Consider the following 19,954-nt stretch of genomic DNA (forward strand, 5'->3'; position numbering starts at 1 on the left):
CAATTATATCTTCTGAAGGGACATCATGATGCATATTGCGCATAACTATGCGAAAGGGCCGGTCTTCCGGCAGTTGGTGGTGATGGAAAAGGATTCCCTTATCACGGAAGTGCCGGGCCACTAACCTATAGGCATCCGAGGAGTTGCACTGGACGGCGCATTCACCTGAGTTTAGTGCTTTAATGGTATATGCGTCTCCTATAAGGGCGTCCAGTTCACTGCAAAATGCAGAATAGTTCATTACGTCTGGAACCATTATCCTAGGTACCTTGGGAGGACGGCGGGTTTGAGGGGCGACTTCTTCTGCAAGTTTGTTAGTCATTGCCGGCTTCAAGTTTATTTCGTGTTTCTTCGCAATACGGTTGGGTGCGGGATGCGATGTAGAGGGTCCATCGTTGTCTAATTCCATGTTTTCTTCATCACTTAAAACTTGAAAACGATTTTGACAAATTAATTCTTCCTTAGAAGTGTTTGCCTTCTTTTGGATGACATTTTGGGAAAGGACAGCACCGATTCTCTTCTTGGCCACTTCTTTTTTCTTGTTAGTGGATACTTTCTGCCAGACGGGAGGCTGAGGAATTGCTGAAGCAGTGACAATGGTTTTGCTTTCACTCGTGCTGATTGTCGAAGTGCACACACTGTTACATAGTGTAGATGTAAGTTTGTACGGTGACGTAATTGATGAATTGGTTGATGTCAATGTACAAGTTGTACTGCACGTTGTAGTAGCCCATTTGATACCGCTTGTAGTGGAAGGGACTGCACTTTCGCTTGACCAGTCTGTTAGAAACTGCGATCGCAAGTTTGCACGAATTTCTGTCGGACTTGCACCAGCAGTTTTCTTCAACGATTCAAAGTCAAAAGGCTTCTGGTAGGACACATTTTGATCCATAACTTGGAACCCCCGCCGGCAAGCTGCCGGGGCCCAACTAGGAAAAGGTGACAAAAAAAAAAAAACTCACAATTTCTTTTTATATTGTGCTTGTAAAATTTTGTGCCACAATTGTGGACCTGTCAAAAATTATGTGAATTTTTTTAAAAAACACTATATTTTTGTATTTTTTCAACACAGTAGGAAAACTACAAAAACGATGTGTTCAGTACAACAGACTCTGAACGAATAAGCGACAACAGCTGTGGGGGCATGTGCTACAAATGCTAATACTTTGTTTTCTATGTACATAACAAATTTCGTTTTTATTTTTACGATATGCAAATGTTGTTGTCGATTTTATGAACTCCTCCAGTTGAATATAAAGCAAAGAAACAGAAGTAAACAGCAGTAAATTTAAATTCGATTGCATTATTTGTAAAGACGCTGCTTTTGTTATTAACATTAACTCATAAACTTTGCATTTATTTAGCAAATTGTTAGAGCAATCAAAATTGCTGAAGGCAAAAACAATTTATATAACAAAGTAACACATTTAATATAGCTGAATATTTTTAGCAAATACTTCTAGTATATTTAAACTAATTTTTAAGCAAATATTTAATTAACGCTCAAATCATTTTTAGCGAATACTTAAATATCAAAAGTAATTTTTATTAAATATTTAATTAACACTCAAATCATTTTTAGCAAATACTTAAATATTTTAAAATAATTTTTATCAAATATTTAATAAACGCTCAAATCATTTTTAGCAAATACTTAAATATTAAAAGTAATAAACGCTCAAATCATTTTTAGCAAATACTTGAAGTAATTTTTATTAAATATTGAATTAACGCTCAAATCATTTTTAGCAAATATTTAAATATTAAAAGTAATTTTGATCAAATATTTAATTCAGTAATTTTTAGCAAATATTTAAATATTTTAAAGTAATTTTTGTCAAATATAATTAACGCTCAAATCATTTTTAGCAAATATTTTAAAGTAATTTTGTTCAAGTCAATTAGCGCTCAAATCATTTTCATAGCTTGCAATATTTCACAATTTTAATCAAGCTTTAAATTTCAGTCAATTGCTTTTGTTTTATAAACGCTATTAAAACTTTCATTCACCTAGCAGACTTGGAGCAAACGTAATTACTTGCAAACTAAATCAATTTGAAGTTTTAGCAACCCAACTGGTTTAATCGTCAACTCATTAAAACTGACAACTTTGCATTTATGCTAATGAAATGGAATAACATGAACACGCCTAATGAACTGTAGCATGCTGAGCATGAGCCCAAACACACACACATACACAGATACAAACTATATGTGTGTTGAAAATTATTTAATATTGGTGTGTGCAGAAATGCAAATTGAATTTGCTATAATTTTTCTTTAGCTGTCTTCGCTGTTGTTGGTTTGAAGCTTTTGCAAGTGGCCGCATTGTTAATGATGCAAGTTCTTTGTATTTTTTAATTTACTTTTGCGTAGGTTACCTATCAACCGTATTTCATGTTGTACGGCGAGGTGTTTGCCGATGATATTGATCCACCCTGTGGCGAGAATCCACATCAGCCCGCCTGCGTTACAGGTGAGTGTGTTAATTGGACGCTGTGTGGGCGTCTCAACTAATTATTTGCTTTGCAGGCCACTGGGTAACGCCAATCACAATGTCCATGTACCTGTTGATTGCCAATATATTGCTAATCAATCTGCTCATTGCTGTCTTTAATAATATTTTCAATGAGGTCAATTCGGTGTCACATCAGGTGAGTTAACAAGATGGAAGTTTATGCTGCTGCTGTGTGTGGGCGAGACTAACAACTAATTGGGTTGCAGGTGTGGATGTTTCAGCGCTTCACTGTCGTCATGGAGTATCAACAGAAGCCGGTGCTGCCGCCGCCTTTCATTGCCTTTTGCCATTTCTATTCGCTGCTTAAGTATTGTGTGCGTAAAGCGAAAGGTGAGCCGGGCATGAGCAAGTTTAGCTTTGTTCCCTGTGAGTCTAAAAATTCCATGAGCTGTGTGTGCACTGGAATGGCAATAATGTAGAAATCTTTTAATTTCTCCTCAAAATGCTGCGCGCGCCCCCCAAAATGGCTTCGATTCGTTGACTTTAAATTCATTACGTATACGCAACATTAATTGCGCCATTGTTATGCTGTTTCTGTTATACTCTATTGTTTATTATTGTTGTTGTATAGGATTGGAGGTGCAGCGGGACAATGGTCTCAAGCTGTTTCTCGAAAAGGACGATCTGGAGCGACTGTATGACTTTGAGGAGGAGTGCGTCGAGGGCTTTTTCCATGAGCAGGAAATCATATTGAATCAGTCGACGGATGAGCGCGTTAAGAACACCACAGAGCGTGTCGAGACGATGTCACAGAAAATCGAGGATATCAATCAAAAGGAGAATATACAAACGGCTACAGTGCAGGTGTGTGAACCCCCCACCCCCACCCAAACATTAATGTGTTTACAGCTTTGTTATGCAAATTGCGTAGCATGTGTGACACTTGTGATTTTGTTACTGACAGCATGTGAAATTGAAAATGTCCATTGACTGTTTTACTCATTCACAGAATATTGAATTCCGTTTGCGCAAAATGGAGGAATCCTCGGAGCAGATTCTGTCGCATTTGGGTGTCATACATCGCTTTATGTCCACACATACAGCTGGCAATGAGGACCTGCGTGGCTCGGTTATGAATTTGCCCACTGAAATGCATCGCATGCGCACGATTTCCATGTCGGACAATGAAGCGGGCGGTGCGGGCAGCAGCAGTGGTGGTGGTGGCGGCGGCGGTGCAGCAGCTGTGCCTATTAGCGCTGCTGGACTGTCGGCAGCGCTGGGATTAAGCGCTACACTGACGCTGAATTCGCTGCAGGTGCGTAGCGCTTTACTTAACACTTAGCTATGTTTGAAACTTACTTTGACTGCAGGTAAACAATCGACGTCGCTTTAATCGCTCGCTCACTGAGGTGCGCCCAGATGCTTATATACTGGACGAGGGCACACACTTTGAGGTGGTGCCGCTGCCTGAGGAACCCGATGAGGCCATCAAGTCACGCGAAGCGCTGAACGAGCAGGTGGTGCGCAAGGCTTCGATGGTATCCGAACCTGACTCTGATTTATATTTGCCGCTTTCACAACGTCCCTCGACCTGCGAGACTGTTAAGCGTACGCCGTATGTAACTGTACGCCAGGATACAGGCGCCAGCACTGAGAGCAAGGATACGCTAACGCCCATGGGCGTCAATGATGATGATCAAACGTTAGTGGGCGGTGATAATTCGGATGATGCAGCGCCGGATATGACATTTGAGGGTAAATTGCCAGCTTAAGTCAGCAGACGGCTGCTTTACTTTTTGTTGCGTTGCGTTTTATTTTACCTCTGTGTGTGTTATCTGCTTCGCTTAGTTAAACCAACTGTAGCCTCTTTGTAAAAGAAAACAGTAGCCACATTTATACTAAACGCATATTTATCGCAGCTGCCCGGCATCGAGCGCTGCGCCAGCGCACTGTGTCGCTTTGTCGCCGCAACTCGGAGACCTACTCGCTCACCGGCGCGGATATAAATCGCTCGCACATAAGTCTCAATCAGCTGACGACGCTGTCGCGACGCCAGCTAAGCTTGACGCACTCTGAGCCGGACAGCGACAAGGATATGCCGCCAACGATTGCAGCACCTGGTACGTAAACTGCTAAGCGCTAGTGTGATAGTGATAGTGAGAGAGTTGATATGCGCTCGAAATTCTGGCTACTAATCTACTCCATCATGGCAATCCCGACTAACTATCGTATTCCTAAAACAAAACCAATCCAGCTACTGAAATTGGCCTACGAAATTAACAGCATTAACTCTTAAGCGACGTTTTGAATCTTCATCTTCATATATATATATCTTATATATTTTTCTCTTCACCGCACACACACACACACACACACACATACATTTGGTTACTTTTTTGTTGTTTGTTTATCGTTTTGAAAACTACGCCTAACCTACGCCACTTTAGGTAAATCAGTATTGCATGCGAAACCCAACAGAAATATTTTGCTGAAACTGCACAGCGAGTATACCTCGATAACGGATGAGCTGGAGAGCGTCTGCCATATGATTGCCTCGCCGACAGTCTCGCTGCAGAGCAACAAAGGTAAGTTGGCCGTTGCTCCAACTGCCGCGACCCAAACCAAACCCACAGCACAACAGCATACAACCAACCAACCCCCCTCAACCCACCCCCCACACCCACTATACATTGTTTTCTATAGCCCAAAATTTGAACTGGAGAGCGCGTACTCTTAAACAAAAGCATTGCATAGCTAACTGGGCGTATGCGTAATATTCATTTCTTGCCTTGTGCTTGTGCCAGTTTGTAACAAACAAAACGCTGCGCTTAACTAAGGCTGTGAATTGAATGCTAAACTTAACACTTTGCTTTAACAGTTTCCCTGGATCGCCCCAAGACGGAAATGTCACGCGCTGAGGTTGCAGCAGCTTTGGAGAAGAAACATCTGAAGGAGTGCGAGGAGAACGACTATAGAATACTCGAGGGACTGTTTGAAGCGCGTGGCTCTATCGATGCAGGCGTGCAGCCCTATGAGGTATGTATATCGATAGCATCGATAACTTTTACTCACACTCTTTTTCACAGATTGGCGTCTCCGTGGACTACAGTCATCGCTATCCGCTACGTCGTGAAACTGCCGTCGAGCTATCGCCTTCCAAGCCCGCCATTGAGGGCGGACTGCTGGGCGCTGTGGGCGGCGGCGATAGCAGCGATACCACCAGCAGCCATCATGCTGCCACCAGCGGCTTTCAGCTGAAGCACGAGCGGCCCTGGCAGCGCAACTCTTCGATGGAACAGCAGGCGTATCAGTCGCCATTGGTGCCCACGCGTGCCACCAGCGACTTTCTGAATGCGCCCTACGACAGCAGCGGACGGCTGTTCAAAAAGTCCAGCGAGAGTTTGCAGAAAAACTCCAGCACGGATACGGACTACTCGGCGCATCCGTATCGCTTCATCAAGCAGAGCTCCAATGAGACAAATACCTCGCTCACCGGCTCATATAATGTGGATACGCCTTCGCTAACTGCTGAACCTTCGCTGGATGCTGGCGACTCGCAATCTGTGAGTGGCATTAGCATGAGCGTTGCGCCTGCTGTCTCCACAGCTCGCTATCAGCCCAAGCGCACCGCTTCGGTGGGCGCCGTCGATGGCCGTCAGCTGAAGAAACAGTTTAGCCTGGACCAGAGCAAGCCGCTGTCGGCGCAGGCAAGCGCTGAGGCGGCTGTAGTGGTGGAGGCTGGGCAAGCTACACTGCCTGCTTTGGCTGGCGCCAAACTGATTTCCTCGCTTAAGCCGCCCTACAGCAGCAAGCTGGGCATGAATGTGCTCAAGGAGAGCAGCTCCAGCACCGAAGAGTCGCGCGACGGCGAAGCGCTCTCCAGCTCGCCGCTCTCCTCCTCCGCCAAGAGCAGCAATGTGGCGCTCTCCATACCACAGATCAGCACGCATTTGGTGCAGGACGAAATAGCCAAGCTGTCGTCCAACATTAAGAGCAGCACCGACTCCGAAAAGGATCCGCCATATAATGAGACAATGTGTTAAATACAAGTTACTATCATCATCATCAGTGAATTGTGTGCGTTTAGTTTAAGTAGTTTGTATGAGTAACTGAATCCACCTTGTGCTCAATCAAATGGCATTACTAGTCAAGCATATATATAATTGGAACATATACATATTTAATATATATATACATATAGCATATATGATTCATGTTGAAACAGAGCTCGTGCATGCAGCGCATATCAAAATACATTCGAGATTTGCAACGCGCAATTTACACAAGTGTTAAATAATTTTTGGACAATACATAGCACACAGATTATTGCTGTATTTTTATATAATGTATTTATTTACAAACGCCATCTTTTATTGTTGTTATTATACAAATAGGAAAACCAAAAACTGTAACTTTAACTGTAAAGAGCGCAGCAAATACAAATTTTAAATGCCAGCATTTCTCACCCACACACAACACACGCATACAAATATATCTTTGTTTTAAATGCTAAACCAAAACTATATATATATTGTCTAGTATTAGTCTATCGTACATATGAGATATTACTATATGCAATTTTCACATATCCTATAGCAAACCAAAACTTATCCAATCCAAAATATTTTACTTGCCACAAAAAACACAAAAACTTAAAACTAACCAACGTACTTAACTGTAACTGTAACTGTCTCTAATCTAATCAAATTTATATATATCTATATCTCTATGTGTAAGCCAATGTATATGTGTATATGTATGTCCTGTGCAGATTAGTTAGTCTATTTTATTTATTCTATGTACTTATGTATAGCAAAAACGTTTAGACTCGTAAGTAGTTGCCCAAGCAAAACAAATTGTACATAACAAATAGATATTTTTTCAAAAAAACAAAAGAAACATGTTATACACTTACAAATAACGATCATTAATTGATTGACAAATTGTTAATGTTTAAATTGCTTCATGTTAAATGCCGTCGTGCGCTATTTTCATAATTAAAGTGCAAATTGTTTGCGCAAATTATTGCATTTTATTAGTGTTAAATTGTATGTACTTATTGATTTTTAAGAAATAAATTTAAATATACATACTATAGAAACCACAGTTATTTATATATACAGGACTCTCTCCTGCTCCTCAATTATCCTTTTAATTTGAAAAGGACATACATTTTCTAGCTCATGGACATAAAATCTAGCGATCTGAATTCAAGAATTTCGAGGAACATGAAAAAATGTTAGGCGAAAAAAATTACAAGGGGGTGGCTGCAAATTTGTCTTAAAAAACATAAAATTCTTATTATCTCAGAAACTACTAGGACGATTATGATGTCCTTCAGCATATATTTAGTGCTCATGGAGCCGCTTCAGAATATATAACTCACAGGACGAAAATCCTTACAGGAGCGGAGTAATAAGCGATTTTCTGTATACAGAAAAACGTCTCTAACTCCCGAATCCTTTGCAGGATAAGGACGAAATTAGTGCTAATCGATGCTGCTTTAAAAGGACTATAATCTGCCGGAAGGACATTGCAACAGTCCTTACAGTTGCCGAGAAAACAAGCATTTTGTGATGTTGGCCACTTTTTTTAACCGCTTGCAAGCAAATATTTCAAGTCGATGGTTCCTAGACAACCCCATAATCCTTGAGTGCAGATCGACAGCATTTTGGCCTGTGAAACCCATAAGCAAAAAATATTTATTTAGCGCAAGGACATGCCCGAGCTATGCCCTATTTTCTTTAAAGGAATACACCTGCAATGCCGTTGATATTTATTGCATACTTTTAGGAAAAAAACTTAGAGCAACAATTAAGAGAATCACATTATGTGCAGCTTAATTGTCGCCGCTGTTCAAGGTTTCAGCGTCGGGCTTAACTGGACATTGTTGCACCAGCTTGTCCAGCTCTTCCTTCTTGGCGCGCCTAAAGAAGCCCGCCTGCAATTCAATTAAATATGTTAATAGATGAATCATTCATATATAGTTTAGTACTAACCTTATACATGCCATAGGTGATGGCTGCCAGCTGCAAGAGACCACCCAGCACAGAGACCATGACAATCCATATGGGCAAACTGGTTGCCAAATGCTTGTATATAACATTTGGCTCAATCTGGCGCGTGATCGCCAGCGTCAAATCCTTTGGATCGCCCTCCTTGCGCACATTTAGATCGATGAGTATTGCAAAGAACTCCCAAGGATCAATGAGAATGGCGTTGACTTCATTGAGATCCACGCTGAAGCACATGTTAAGATTCACTGGCTTCTCCGGCTTAAAGTTATAGATACGCATCACGGCACGCAGGCAAATGGTCATTTCCGGATCCTTGCAGTTGAACACAATGGTGCGATTCACAGGCAACTTGCCCTTCAAATCATCGCTGAGCAACTCATGTGCTTTGATATTGGAAATGCGCGCATATTGCTCACGATTGGCAGTCAAAGCTTTAAGATCGCGTCGCTTGCGAGACATTGAAGCCGTCGCCACTGAGTCCGTGTCCAAGATTTGCAGGTGCTCATGCACATGGCCACTGGTGCTGATGTCGTAGTGCTCGCCATTCTGCGTCATGACCGCATGCTCCTCATCATAGCCGATGCGACTCGTGGGCACCTCAATGGGATTCAGAATAAGCTGCGTGTTGTTCTGATCGAGCAGCTCAATGGCCACCAGCTGGGCATCATATGTGGCCTGCATGGTGAGATTGCTCACATTGATGATGGGAATAATTGCTGTTGAGCCTGCAATTTTATAAGCCACGGGTATATGGAAGACCAGTTCCAAGGCATCCACTGTGCTGGGGCCATTGCTCTTGATCTCGTAATTGTTTATGATCTCCGCCGAGTTCTTGTAGTGCTCCAAGTCGATGGCACCATTAGTTTGGCCACTGAAAAGAGTTACAAGTTAGATAAATAGATAGACAGATGTCTAGTTTATAATCCTACCCAGAGGCATCAATTTCCGTGTATTGCTGGAGCGCTATTAAGCTAATGAGCTTGTTGTCCAATGGATTCCTCTCCTGGCCTGTGCTGAACACCTCCGCATTAATAGTCAAGGCACTGCCCGTAAGAGCGCTGACATCAAAGCTTATGGTCACGCTATCCTTATCGCCCTTCATCAACGGACGTCCACGGTTCAGATCGCAGACCATAACAGCCTCGAAGACATTGCAGGTTCCAGGAGTTTGCGCAAAGTTCAGACGACTCGAGCTAGTGACATTGAGCTGGGGCAGATAGGCGGTCTCTCCTTGGTTGGTCACCTCGTAGGTCATGCGCAACGTTTTGCTGCTACCCAAGATATAGCTGGGACTGTGGAGATATTAGATTAGTATATAGCCAATCTATAATGCATTCCGACTTACCTCATATCCTTGCCACTGAGCTGCAGATCGGCTATGCAAATGTCAGTGGCACAGCCGGTGCTGAAAATGATTTTCTCCGAGTAGACCTTGGGGTCAGCCGGATCCACAGCCACGCAGGTTTCGCAGAATTCTGAAAAGTTATATCATTAAAATTCCGTTGTGATTGAATTGAATGCGGGTTCTGACTTACCCTCAGAGTCTGGCACCTTCTTGGTGAGCTCATAGTGCATTTCCAGTTCGATGGGCTGGAATATATCCTTCTCGCTGTAGCGCACCTCGACCTCAACGACACGACACTGTTGAGTCATGCCTGCGACGGCATTGAAGCTGAGCTCATTGGACTGCGTCGAAACAAACTTGGCGCGCTTCAGCTGCGCATCAATGACAATCCGCATGGCCATGTCCTGCTGCTGGAGCAGAGCTGGCCTTTCGAGGTGGTAGTGAGTCCATAGCAGGCTGTAATCTGCACGCGATTCTGGATCGGGCTTTGATCTCGCGACTCTGGGAGCGCACGCTGGCCAGCAGCTTGACCACAGGATAAGCGCGATAGATGAACAAAGCCTCAGCATTGGGTGCGCCCACAGCAAAGTCATTGAATCCATTTGCGTCGATGTCCGAGCCACGAGACAAGCCGTGTCCAAACATATGCTCGCCATACTTCGATGCCTGCTGCAGTGGCGAATCCAAGCGCTGGCTGGGCTGATTCCGCAGTCCTAGCTCGCTGCCCAGATAAATGAACACGGATCCATTGCCAGCAAAAGGCGCTCCAACGGCAATATCTGTATGTATGATCACAGTTATTAAAGCAAGGCCTTAAACACGCTTTAAATAAACTGGACTTACCGTTAAAGCCGTCGTGATTAATGTCGCCCAGTCGCGTCAGCGTGGTGCCGAAACGTGCCTTGGCCACATTCGGCAGCGGACTGCGCAGCAGCTTGGACTCGAAATTAAACTGAAAACGATAGTCAGGCGATTAATATCAATAACAATAATAATATATTATTAAATTAATAAATATTAACTCACTCTGCCCTTGTTGATGAAGACGTAAATGGCGCCATTGTCATGTGAGTCCTCGAACGAGTGCTGGGGCGCTGATATAATTAGATCGGTGAGATTATCGCCGTTGAGATCCTCCGCCAGCACGGAGTAGCCAAAGTACTCTCCGAACTGTCCGCCTCGGAACACGTGCCACTTGTCAATGGAGTTGCCGAGTATGTCGAAGATGTAACCCTCGCCAGACTGTGGAGCGGTGGCCACATAGAGCAAACGCTTGCGATCTTGGCTATCAAAGTAGCCAGAGCTTCAGGGCATAACCAAAAGTATGAGTCACCTTCCTGATTCCAGCGTTGTGGATTAGGTATACTGGTTTTATAGGTATCATACTCAACGGTATTGCCACCCACTTTGCGACTTGTGGAAGGAATCCTCCACTGGGGCTGACCTTGCGCAGACGTACAACTGAGCCACACCAGTTGAATACGCCGGGCGCACCCAATAAGCATTTCCTCCTTTGTCATCAGTAATATGTGCGCTAAATCCCTGCTCGGCCATCAGGTAGAAATAAATTCTGCCTTCCTTTACTTGATCTGACTTAAGACGCAGCGGTAAGATCTTAGTTATGTTCTGCGGCTGATCCGCAAGAGTGTCGGCTATCCAATAGCATATGCCATTCATTTGATAATATTTTCTAGAAGACACTATAAACTTGGGCGCACAGACCAGCAGCTTGTCCGTGTCCTTCGTGCCGCCATCCATGGCACCACCCAGCCACTGATAGTCACGAAGCTCAAAGTCCGAGGTGTATCTGTTCCTATTAATGTTGATATTGCCATGTTCTTCAAACACATACGGATTGCAGCTGCCGCTGGGCAGTGAGCATTTGTAAATGGCGCCCGTTTCGTTGACATTGCTTTGCCCTATCAATGTGGACTGGGCCTGTGGTGCACCTACAATAATGCTGCAAGAGAAAGAGAAACATTAGTCAGATCAAGTGATAAATAATGAAGTTGTTTAATAATTAAATAATTTAAGATAATACATATATTATGACTGCGGTCAGCAAATAAAAAAAGCACGTGCACCAAAATGTTCCACACAAGCACCGCCTCACACGAAAGTCTAAACGAAAATGAAACGCGCTCTGGCGAGAGCTAAGCGAACTTGCAAAAAAAAAAGAGCAACCGCTTCAAACGAAAATAAGACGCGCTCTACCGAGAGCTAAGCGAACTTGCTTAATTGTCGGGACTCTCGCTCTCTCTTGCTCTCAACAGTCTTAGGCTGCTTACTCACTTTGTTTCTTGACTGCTGCTAATAAGAAAATCAACAAAAAACAAATTGAATAAAAAACAGTTAAATTGGGTTTCTGCTATATTCATGTAACGCTTTGAATGTTTATGCTTATTTTGCTATAGTATTTTCTTGAGTGTTCCCAAAAATGAAAAGTTAGGGCAAGTCGCTAATGAAATACACTAGAAGTTAGAAGTACATAACTTTAAATTCTTGCGGTTTGCCTTTAATGTGGTTTTACAACTTTTGTAAATTGAATGTATTTACATACATATGTATATAAGTACATAGGCTGGGCTTAGTCATAAGCATTTAATTTAAGTTATTTATGAACCAAGGTTAAGTTCAAAACAAGTTGAGTTTTCGTTTTAGAACACAGTTCAGTTAACAAATGTATCAAAAATACCTTAAAACAATTTCTACTTCGTTTAATAAATCTTCTAGTCTATCTCTATATAGTCCATATTGCTTATAAAAAAATTATAAATAAATGCTCTGTTTTGTAAATTTTTACTAATGACAAAGTTTGTAAGCCTAATTGGTTTTCAAACAGTTTAAATTATATTACAATTATTATTATTATTATATTACAACTCTCACCTGGTGGGTCGCATGACCATTGTATAACCAAAGTAGGAGCTGCGCACTTGTGGTAAATAAAATTTCAGATGCTGCGGCGGGCGTATGACAGAATTCGGGCGTGGCGACAAGTTAAAGGCGTTGACGGTGTGCAGTGGTGGGCGTGGCAGCAGCACTGCCAGCAGCAACACTAACACACAGCGGCACATTTTGCGTTTAAAGATTTGTTTTATATAAATTTAAATTCCATTGAAGCAAATTAATGTTAAAGTAAATTGTGTAGCTTTTGTTTTCTCTGTGCAATTAATCGATTTGTGCGCGCTTAATTTATTAAATATACTGAACTTGAACTAATTAATTAAACCACGTATATCCGAACATACTAGCAAGAAATGTAACTGTGCGTTGCTTATATAGCATTTGCATTCATATAAATAAAACACAATAATTTATTTTTATTGAAACATTTTGTTATTGTAAGTTTGACGTGCCCTTTATACGCGCTCATTCGCTTGTTCTCTTGTAATCTTGACTTTTTATATTTTCAGCACTCAGCTGCTCTCTTAATCTTTTGTCACTGGATTTTGTTCTTACATTTTGTTTGATTGCTGCATTGAAAATTGTAAATGCTAAAAATATTCAGTCCACAAACTTTCAACTCGCGCTCATAGTGATTGTAGTTTCCGATAAAAACAAGAATTAACTCTTTTTTTACGCGCTGGAAAGTAACAACTAAAAGTCGATGATTTCTAGATTACTCCATTATGTTTGTATACAGATCGATGTTATTTGGTGCTATGAAATACGTAGCCAAACATTTAGGGAATTATTTGAAGGAATGCCCATGCAATGCCGTTGAAATTCATTGCATACTTTTAAGCTTGGTAGGAACAAAACAGACTTAGGCAACAAACTCATTTAATTGCTATGTTCGTGATTCAATTTTAGGTTGAGCTCTTTTCGATCTTTAATTTTATTTAATATAATTCGTTCTCTTTATGCCTTAACAATATGTAAAACTTAAAAATACATTTTATTTAATACTTTAGTTATATGCACTCTGCTTAGTTTAGTTTAGGAAGAATTGTTTACTTGCTGCTTTTCTTTTTACATTTTGTATACAAAAGTTTTGTCAAGTCTTTCACGTTGCCATTTGAAGCTTACTAAACTAAATGGAAAAAACAAAAACTAAACAATTATTGTTAGAAATATTTTATAAATATTTACAAATAATGGCAATTTGGCTTGACTTGAGCACAAGCCTTAGCTGTTTAATAAATTAATTGCGATTACACTACAAATTACAAGGCACGCTCTCCCAACTTTAAAAACATTGCAAAGCCGAAGGACATTCAATGTCCTGCAGCTAGCAAGTTGCACTAGATAATTGTTTACAATTTTCTCTCTCTCTCTCTCTATCTATCTATCTGTCGCTTTCGTTACGAACACATTTCGAAGTTTCAATTCTATCGCATTTCGGTAGTTTTGGTATTGTAAATCGAATCGTCGCGTGGTGATGTTTGTATTCTACATATATAAGGATGATCACAGTGTGTGTAGTTTAGTTGTCGCCACTGTTAAGCGTTTCAGCCTCGGGCTCCACTGGACTTTGTTGCACCAGCTTGTCCAGCTCTTCCTTCTTGGCGCGATTGAAGAAGCCCGCCTGCAATTCAAACAAGAATGTTACCAACTAAATCATTTATATATAAAGTTGAGTACTAACCTTATACATGCCATAGGTGATGGCCGCCAGCAGCAATAGACCACCCAGCACAGAGACTATGATAATCCAGATGGGGAAACTGGTTACCAAATGCTTGGATATAACATTTGGCTCAATCTTGCGCGTGATCGCCAGCGTCGAGCCCTTTGGATCGCCCTCTTTGCGCACATTTAGATCGATGAGTATGGCAAAGAACTCCCAAGGATCACTGAGAATGGCGTTGACTTCATTGAGATCCACGCTGAAGCGCATGTTAAGATTCACTGGCTTCTCCGGCTTGAAGTTGTAGATACGCATTATGGCACGCAGGCAAATGGTCATCTCCGGATCCTTGCAGTTGAACACAATGGTGCGATTCACAGGCAACTTGCCCTTCAAATCATCGCTGAGTAACTCATGTGCTTTGATATTGGAAATGCGCGCATATTGCTCACGATTGGCAGTCAAAGCTTTAAGATCGCGTCGCTTGCGAGACATTGAAGCCGTCGCCACTGAGTCCGTGTCCAAGATTTGCAGGTGCTCATGCACATGGCCACTTGTGCTGATGTCGTAGTGCTCGCCATTCTGCGTCAAGACCGCATGCTCCTCATCATAGCCGATGCGACTCGTGGGCACCTCAATGGGATTCAGAATCAGCTGCGTGTTGTTCTGATCGAGCAGCTCAATGGCCACCAGCTGGGCATCATAGGTGGCCTGCATGGTTAAATTGCTCACATTGATGATGGGAATAGTTGCGGTCGATCCTGCAATCTTGTAAGCCACGGGTATATGGAAGACCAGCTCCAAGGCATCCACTGTGCTGGGGCCATTGCTCTTGATCTCGTAATTGTTTATGATCTCCGCCGAGTTCTTGTAGTGCTCCAAGTCGATGGCACCATTGGTTTGTCCACTAAAAAGAGTTACAAGTTAGACAAATAGATAGACAGATGTCTAGTTTATAATCCTACCCAGAGGCATCAATTTCCGTGTATTGCTGGAGCGCTATTAAGCTAATGAGCTTGTTGTCCAGTGGATTTCTCTCCTGGCCTGTGCTGAACACCTCCGCATTGATAGTCAAGGCACTGCCCGTAAGAGCGCTGACATCAAAGCTTATGGTCACGCTATCCTTATCGCCCTTCATCAACGGACGTCCACGGTTCAGATCGCAGACCATAACAGCCTCGAAGACATTGCAGGTTCCAGGAGTTTGCGCAAAGTTCAGACGACTCGAGCTAGTGACATTGAGCTGGGGCAGATAGGCGGTCTCTCCCTGGTTGGTCACCTCGTAGGTCATGCGCAACGTTTTGCTGCTACCCAAGATATAGCTTGGGCTGTGGAGATATCCGATTAGTATATGAACAACTTTAATGCATTCCGACTTACCTCATATCCTTGCCGCTGAGCTGCAGATCGGCTATGCAAATATCTGTGGCACAGCCGGTGCTGAAAATGATTTTCTCCGAGTAGACCTTGGGATCAGCCGGGATCCACAGCCACGCACGTTTCGCAGAATTCTGAAAAGTTATATCATTAAAATTCCGTTGTGATTGAATTGAATGCGGGTTCTGACTTACCCTCAGAGTCTGGCACCTTCTTGGTGAGCTCATAGTGCATTTCCAGTTCGATGGGCTGGAATATATCCTTCTCGCTGTAGCGCACCTCGACCTCAACGACGCGACACTGTTGGGTCATGCCTGCGACCGCATTGAAGCTGAGCTCATTGGACTGCGTCGAAACAAACTTGGCGCGCTTCAGCTGCGCATCAATGACAATCCGCATGGCCATGTCCTGCTGCTGAGCAGAGCTGGCCTTCGAGGTGGTAGTGAGTCCATAGCAGGCCGTAATCTGCACTCGGTTTTGATCAGGCTTAATCTCGCGGCTCTGGGAGCGCACACTGGCCAGCAGCTTGACCACAGGATAAGCGCGATAGATGAACAAAGCCTCAGCATTGGGGGCGCCCACAGCAAAGTCATTGAATCCATTTGCGTCGATGTCCGAGCCACGAGACAAGCCATGTCCAAACATATGCTCGCCATACTTCGATGCCTGCTGCAGTGGCGAATCCAAGCGCTGGCTGGGCTGATTCCGCAGTCCCAGCTCGCTGCCCAGATAAATGAAAACAGATCCATTGCCAGCAAAAGGCGCTCCAACGGCAATATCTGTATAAGTGATCAAAGTTATAAGAACAAGGCTTTGAACACGCTTTAAATAGAGTGGACTTACCGTTAAAGCCGTCGTGATTAATGTCGCCCAGTCGCGTCAGCGTGGTGCCGAAACGTGCCTTGGCCACATTCGGCAGCGGACTGCGCAGCAGCTTGGACTCGAAATTAAACTGAAAACGATAGTCAGGCGATTAGTCATGCACTCCATTAAACAGACAATGCTTTTGATTGTTACACAAAGAATGCAGGGAATACTTTTAAAGACCTTCTAGATTGAATTAATAATTAATTAATTAATTAATCTTATTTAAATGTCTTTTCTTTAAGAACTTTCTTCAGCGAAAGACTTGCTCAACTTGTTGATCACAAGTTAAAGTTATCTCTATATCTAATGATCTTTGTTATTGTATTAGCAGTGATTACTTATAACAGCTACTAAGTTTAGTATTAACTCACTCTGCCCTTGTTGATGAAGACGTAAATGGCGCCATTGTCATGTGAGTCCTCGAACGAGTGCTGGGGCGCTGATATAATTAGATCGGTGAGATTATCGCCGTTGAGATCCTCCGCCAGCACGGAGTAGCCAAAGTACTCGCCAAACTGCTCGCCTCGGAACACATGAAGCTTGTCAATGTTGTCCTTGCCCTGTATGTCGAAGATGTAACCCTCGCCGGACTGTTCGTTGGCCTGTGGTGCGGTAGCCACATAAAGCAAACGCTTCCGATCTTGGCTGTCGAAGTAACCAGAGCTGACGGCATAGCCAAAGTATGAGTCATCCGGCTGCTTCCAGCGTCCGGGATTGGGTATACTTGTTTCATAGGAATACTCCTGTTCGTAGTTTATGTGATCCCCACCCGCACGCACTTTGCGTCTGCGTTGCTGGCTGCTCGTGTCACGCCGACTGGCGGAGGGATCCTCCACTGCAATGACCTTGCGCTGGCGTATGACCGAGCCACGCCAGTTGAATATGCCGGGCGCACCAATGAGCATCTGATCGTTGTCATCGGCAATATGTGCGCTCAGTCCCTGCTCGGCTAATATGTAGAAATAATATCTGTGGTTGTTGTCCTCCCTCACTTGATTGTCCTTCAGACGCAGCGGTGAGATCTTGGTTATATTCTGTGGCTGATCGGCCAGCGTATCGGCTACCCAATAGCATATGCCATTCATATGATAGTCCTTGCTGGAGGGTGCAATAAATCTGGGCGCGCAGACCAGCAGCTTGTCCGTGTCCTTCGTGCCGCCATCCATGGCACCACCCAGCCACTGATAGTCGCGACGCTCCGAGTCCCAAGTGTACTCGCTGCGCTCAATATTGATATTGCCACGCCCCTCAAATATGTAAGGGTTGCAAGTGCCGCTGAGCAGCGAGCACTTGTAAACGGCGCCCGTTTCATTGACCTTGCGCTGAGCTTCCAGTGTGGACTGGGCCTGTGGTGCGCCCACAAAAATGCTGCAAGAGCAACAGAGAGACAAATATTAGTCAGATCAATTGAACTTAGACATTGGTGATGAATCGATTAGTCGCCGCGCTGTTTGGTTGCATTTATAAATATATTTGTGACTTGGCTGTCAGTTTACTTAAGTTGGGCAAACAGATAAGCGAATATTATCTAGCAGCATAGCTGGCGTATACTTGATAAGCTTTGTCGACTCGAAAACTTGTATTTATTTTATGGCAGCAAATTAAGCTAATATGCTTAAAAACTATAGCAGTATTTAATGCTAAAATTTGTATATTTAAATTTAAATTAATTTGAACCATTTATAAACTGGGCGTGGATCAATAAGTGTATCATAGTATAGCGATCTATATTATTGCCATTGCCATTTGTCACACACACACACGCACACACTTGCAATTTCCGCATGTGTGTGTGTAATCTTATCAAAGAAAATCGACTCAAAAAGCAACGCTTGATAAACAATAATGTAAAGAGTTTGTAGCATTGACTAACCTTTTAGCTAGAAATAAGTCAAGAAACTTTTATAAATTGAAATTGAAATTATTAAATTGCTCAACACATTGTCTCAAGAACGTGCAATGTACGTAAAATGTTTTAAATATTTGCATAACTTTAGCAACGTCTGTGCGCGACTCTCGGCCCTCTGCACTCCCCTCCCCCACCCACTCGCTGTCTACACATTATGCCATGTCAATTGATAGCAAGTAATGACTTCATCATTTGTACAACATATTAAGCATGTTTGGTTTTTACTCTTTTTAAATTGCTGCCGTCGCTGCAATTTTACTTCATTCACTTTTATTTTATAGCGTTTTGACCCCCCCACACACGCCTCAGGCCTATGCTTGAGCTTCGTCTTCAGTTCGATTGCGTATGAATCATCAACTCCACAACCTGTTTGCGCACCCCGTCGAATTTTCAAAGTCAACGCTTTGATCTTGGCAGCAGCTCAGAGTACGGCTCCGTTAACGGATACAGTTAGTGTAACACTCACCCATGTGGCCGCAAGCTCATAGTATAACCGAAATATGACGCACGCACTTTGGGCATCACGGTTGCGAGCTGTGGATCTCGAATGATGCGATTGGGACGCGGTGATAGGTTGTAAGCCACGATGCTGTTGCAGGCCAGGCCGATCAAAAGCAGGCAACTGCATATTTGCGGCACAGACAAGCGACCTTGCCCTGCCATTTTTGTTGCTGATTATAAATGCGAAAAGCGCGTTGCCTTTATATTAAACAAGTTTGTGTTAAAGCCAACTTATGGGCCGTTAAATAATTTAAGATAATATATTATCACTGCGGCCAGCAAACGTAAAGCACGCGCAGTCAAATTTTCGACACAACCGTCTCACACGAAAGTCTAAACGAAACTAACTCGTCGTATACGCGCTCGAGAGAGCGGCGTCTTGGTAAAAAGTCGTATACGCGCTCTCTCGCTGTCAGTCGCTTGCGCTTTGCCGCATTGTCGCCGCCAGGTAGCGCGCGCGTGCTCTCGCTCTCGCTCTCTATTGCGCTCTCAACAGTCGTGGGCAGCTTACTCATTTTACCGTTGCTGTTTGGCTTGCACAGTGGGAGTTGAAAGTGTTATGAAGAGCATTGTTTACGATTGCTGATTACCATATTTGGCAAAGAGTAAATGTCACGCCATTGACTTTAGCTGCCAAGCAAAGAGTTTTCACATTAAAAGCCACAATAAACAAAGAAAACTAAACTTTGCATGTGTGTCTGGTTTTATTTTGCGAGTTTCTTAGCTTGCTGCTGATAAGAAAATGAATTCAAAACAAATTGAATAAAACCGGTTAAGCAGCTTTAACAAAAAACTATTTCCAATTTCACTGCATAAATATAGAAGAAAAAAAAACATATGTATATAAATGTGCGATAAAGCAGCAGACCTACGCAAAACGACTTCTTAAGAACTCTCAAGTAGCTCA

At 43.0% G+C, this 19,954-nt stretch overlaps 3 protein-coding genes across 9 annotated transcripts in view; 1 reads left to right on the top strand and 2 right to left on the bottom strand.

The window, feature by feature from the left end:
* LOC108596711 (transient receptor potential cation channel trpm) overlaps window positions 1-7,115 on the top strand; it is a 58,609-nt gene extending 51,494 nt beyond the window's left edge. For 5 of the 7 annotated variants that reach the window (XM_017982738.1, XM_017982745.1, XM_017982739.1 and 2 more), the window contains 10 exons: window positions 2,377-2,476; window positions 2,533-2,654; window positions 2,725-2,848; window positions 3,090-3,322; window positions 3,468-3,773; window positions 3,829-4,213; window positions 4,378-4,578; window positions 4,906-5,043; window positions 5,337-5,494; window positions 5,545-7,115. In XM_017982738.1, coding sequence (XP_017838227.1) covers window positions 2,377-2,476; window positions 2,533-2,654; window positions 2,725-2,848; window positions 3,090-3,322; window positions 3,468-3,773; window positions 3,829-4,213; window positions 4,378-4,578; window positions 4,906-5,043; window positions 5,337-5,494; window positions 5,545-6,501 — 2,724 coding nt within the window. In that variant the 3' untranslated portion in view covers window positions 6,502-7,115. Of the gene's footprint in view, window positions 1-2,376; window positions 2,477-2,532; window positions 2,655-2,724; window positions 2,885-3,089; window positions 3,323-3,467; window positions 3,774-3,828; window positions 4,214-4,377; window positions 4,579-4,905; window positions 5,044-5,336; window positions 5,495-5,544 lie in introns of those variants that run through there. The other 2 variants (XM_017982741.1, XM_017982742.1) reach the window with 2 other exon arrangements.
* A 1,182-nt stretch (window positions 7,116-8,297) lies between these two features.
* Window positions 8,298-12,897, bottom strand: LOC108594855 (integrin alpha-PS3-like). Its single transcript, XM_017979992.2, is given in 13 exon segments — window positions 8,298-8,399; window positions 8,458-9,346; window positions 9,405-9,767; window positions 9,821-9,950; window positions 10,011-10,239; window positions 10,242-10,304; window positions 10,307-10,599; window positions 10,664-10,772; window positions 10,847-11,125; window positions 11,128-11,244; window positions 11,247-11,333; window positions 11,336-11,780; window positions 12,710-12,897. Coding segments are annotated over 13 exon segments (3,294 nt in total).
* A 761-nt stretch (window positions 12,898-13,658) lies between these two features.
* Window positions 13,659-19,373, bottom strand: LOC108597134 (integrin alpha-PS3). Its single transcript, XM_017983522.2, is given in 9 exon segments — window positions 13,659-14,351; window positions 14,412-15,300; window positions 15,359-15,721; window positions 15,774-15,874; window positions 15,876-15,904; window positions 15,965-16,549; window positions 16,614-16,722; window positions 17,009-18,005; window positions 19,013-19,373. Coding segments are annotated over 9 exon segments (3,372 nt in total). The 5' UTR covers window positions 19,210-19,373; the 3' UTR covers window positions 13,659-14,249.
* Between the last annotated feature and the right edge of the window lie 581 nt (window positions 19,374-19,954).

The sequence above is a fragment of the Drosophila busckii genome, chromosome 2R (assembly GCF_011750605.1).
Source record: "Drosophila busckii strain San Diego stock center, stock number 13000-0081.31 chromosome 2R, ASM1175060v1, whole genome shotgun sequence".
NCBI lineage: Eukaryota > Metazoa > Arthropoda > Insecta > Diptera > Drosophilidae > Drosophila > Drosophila busckii.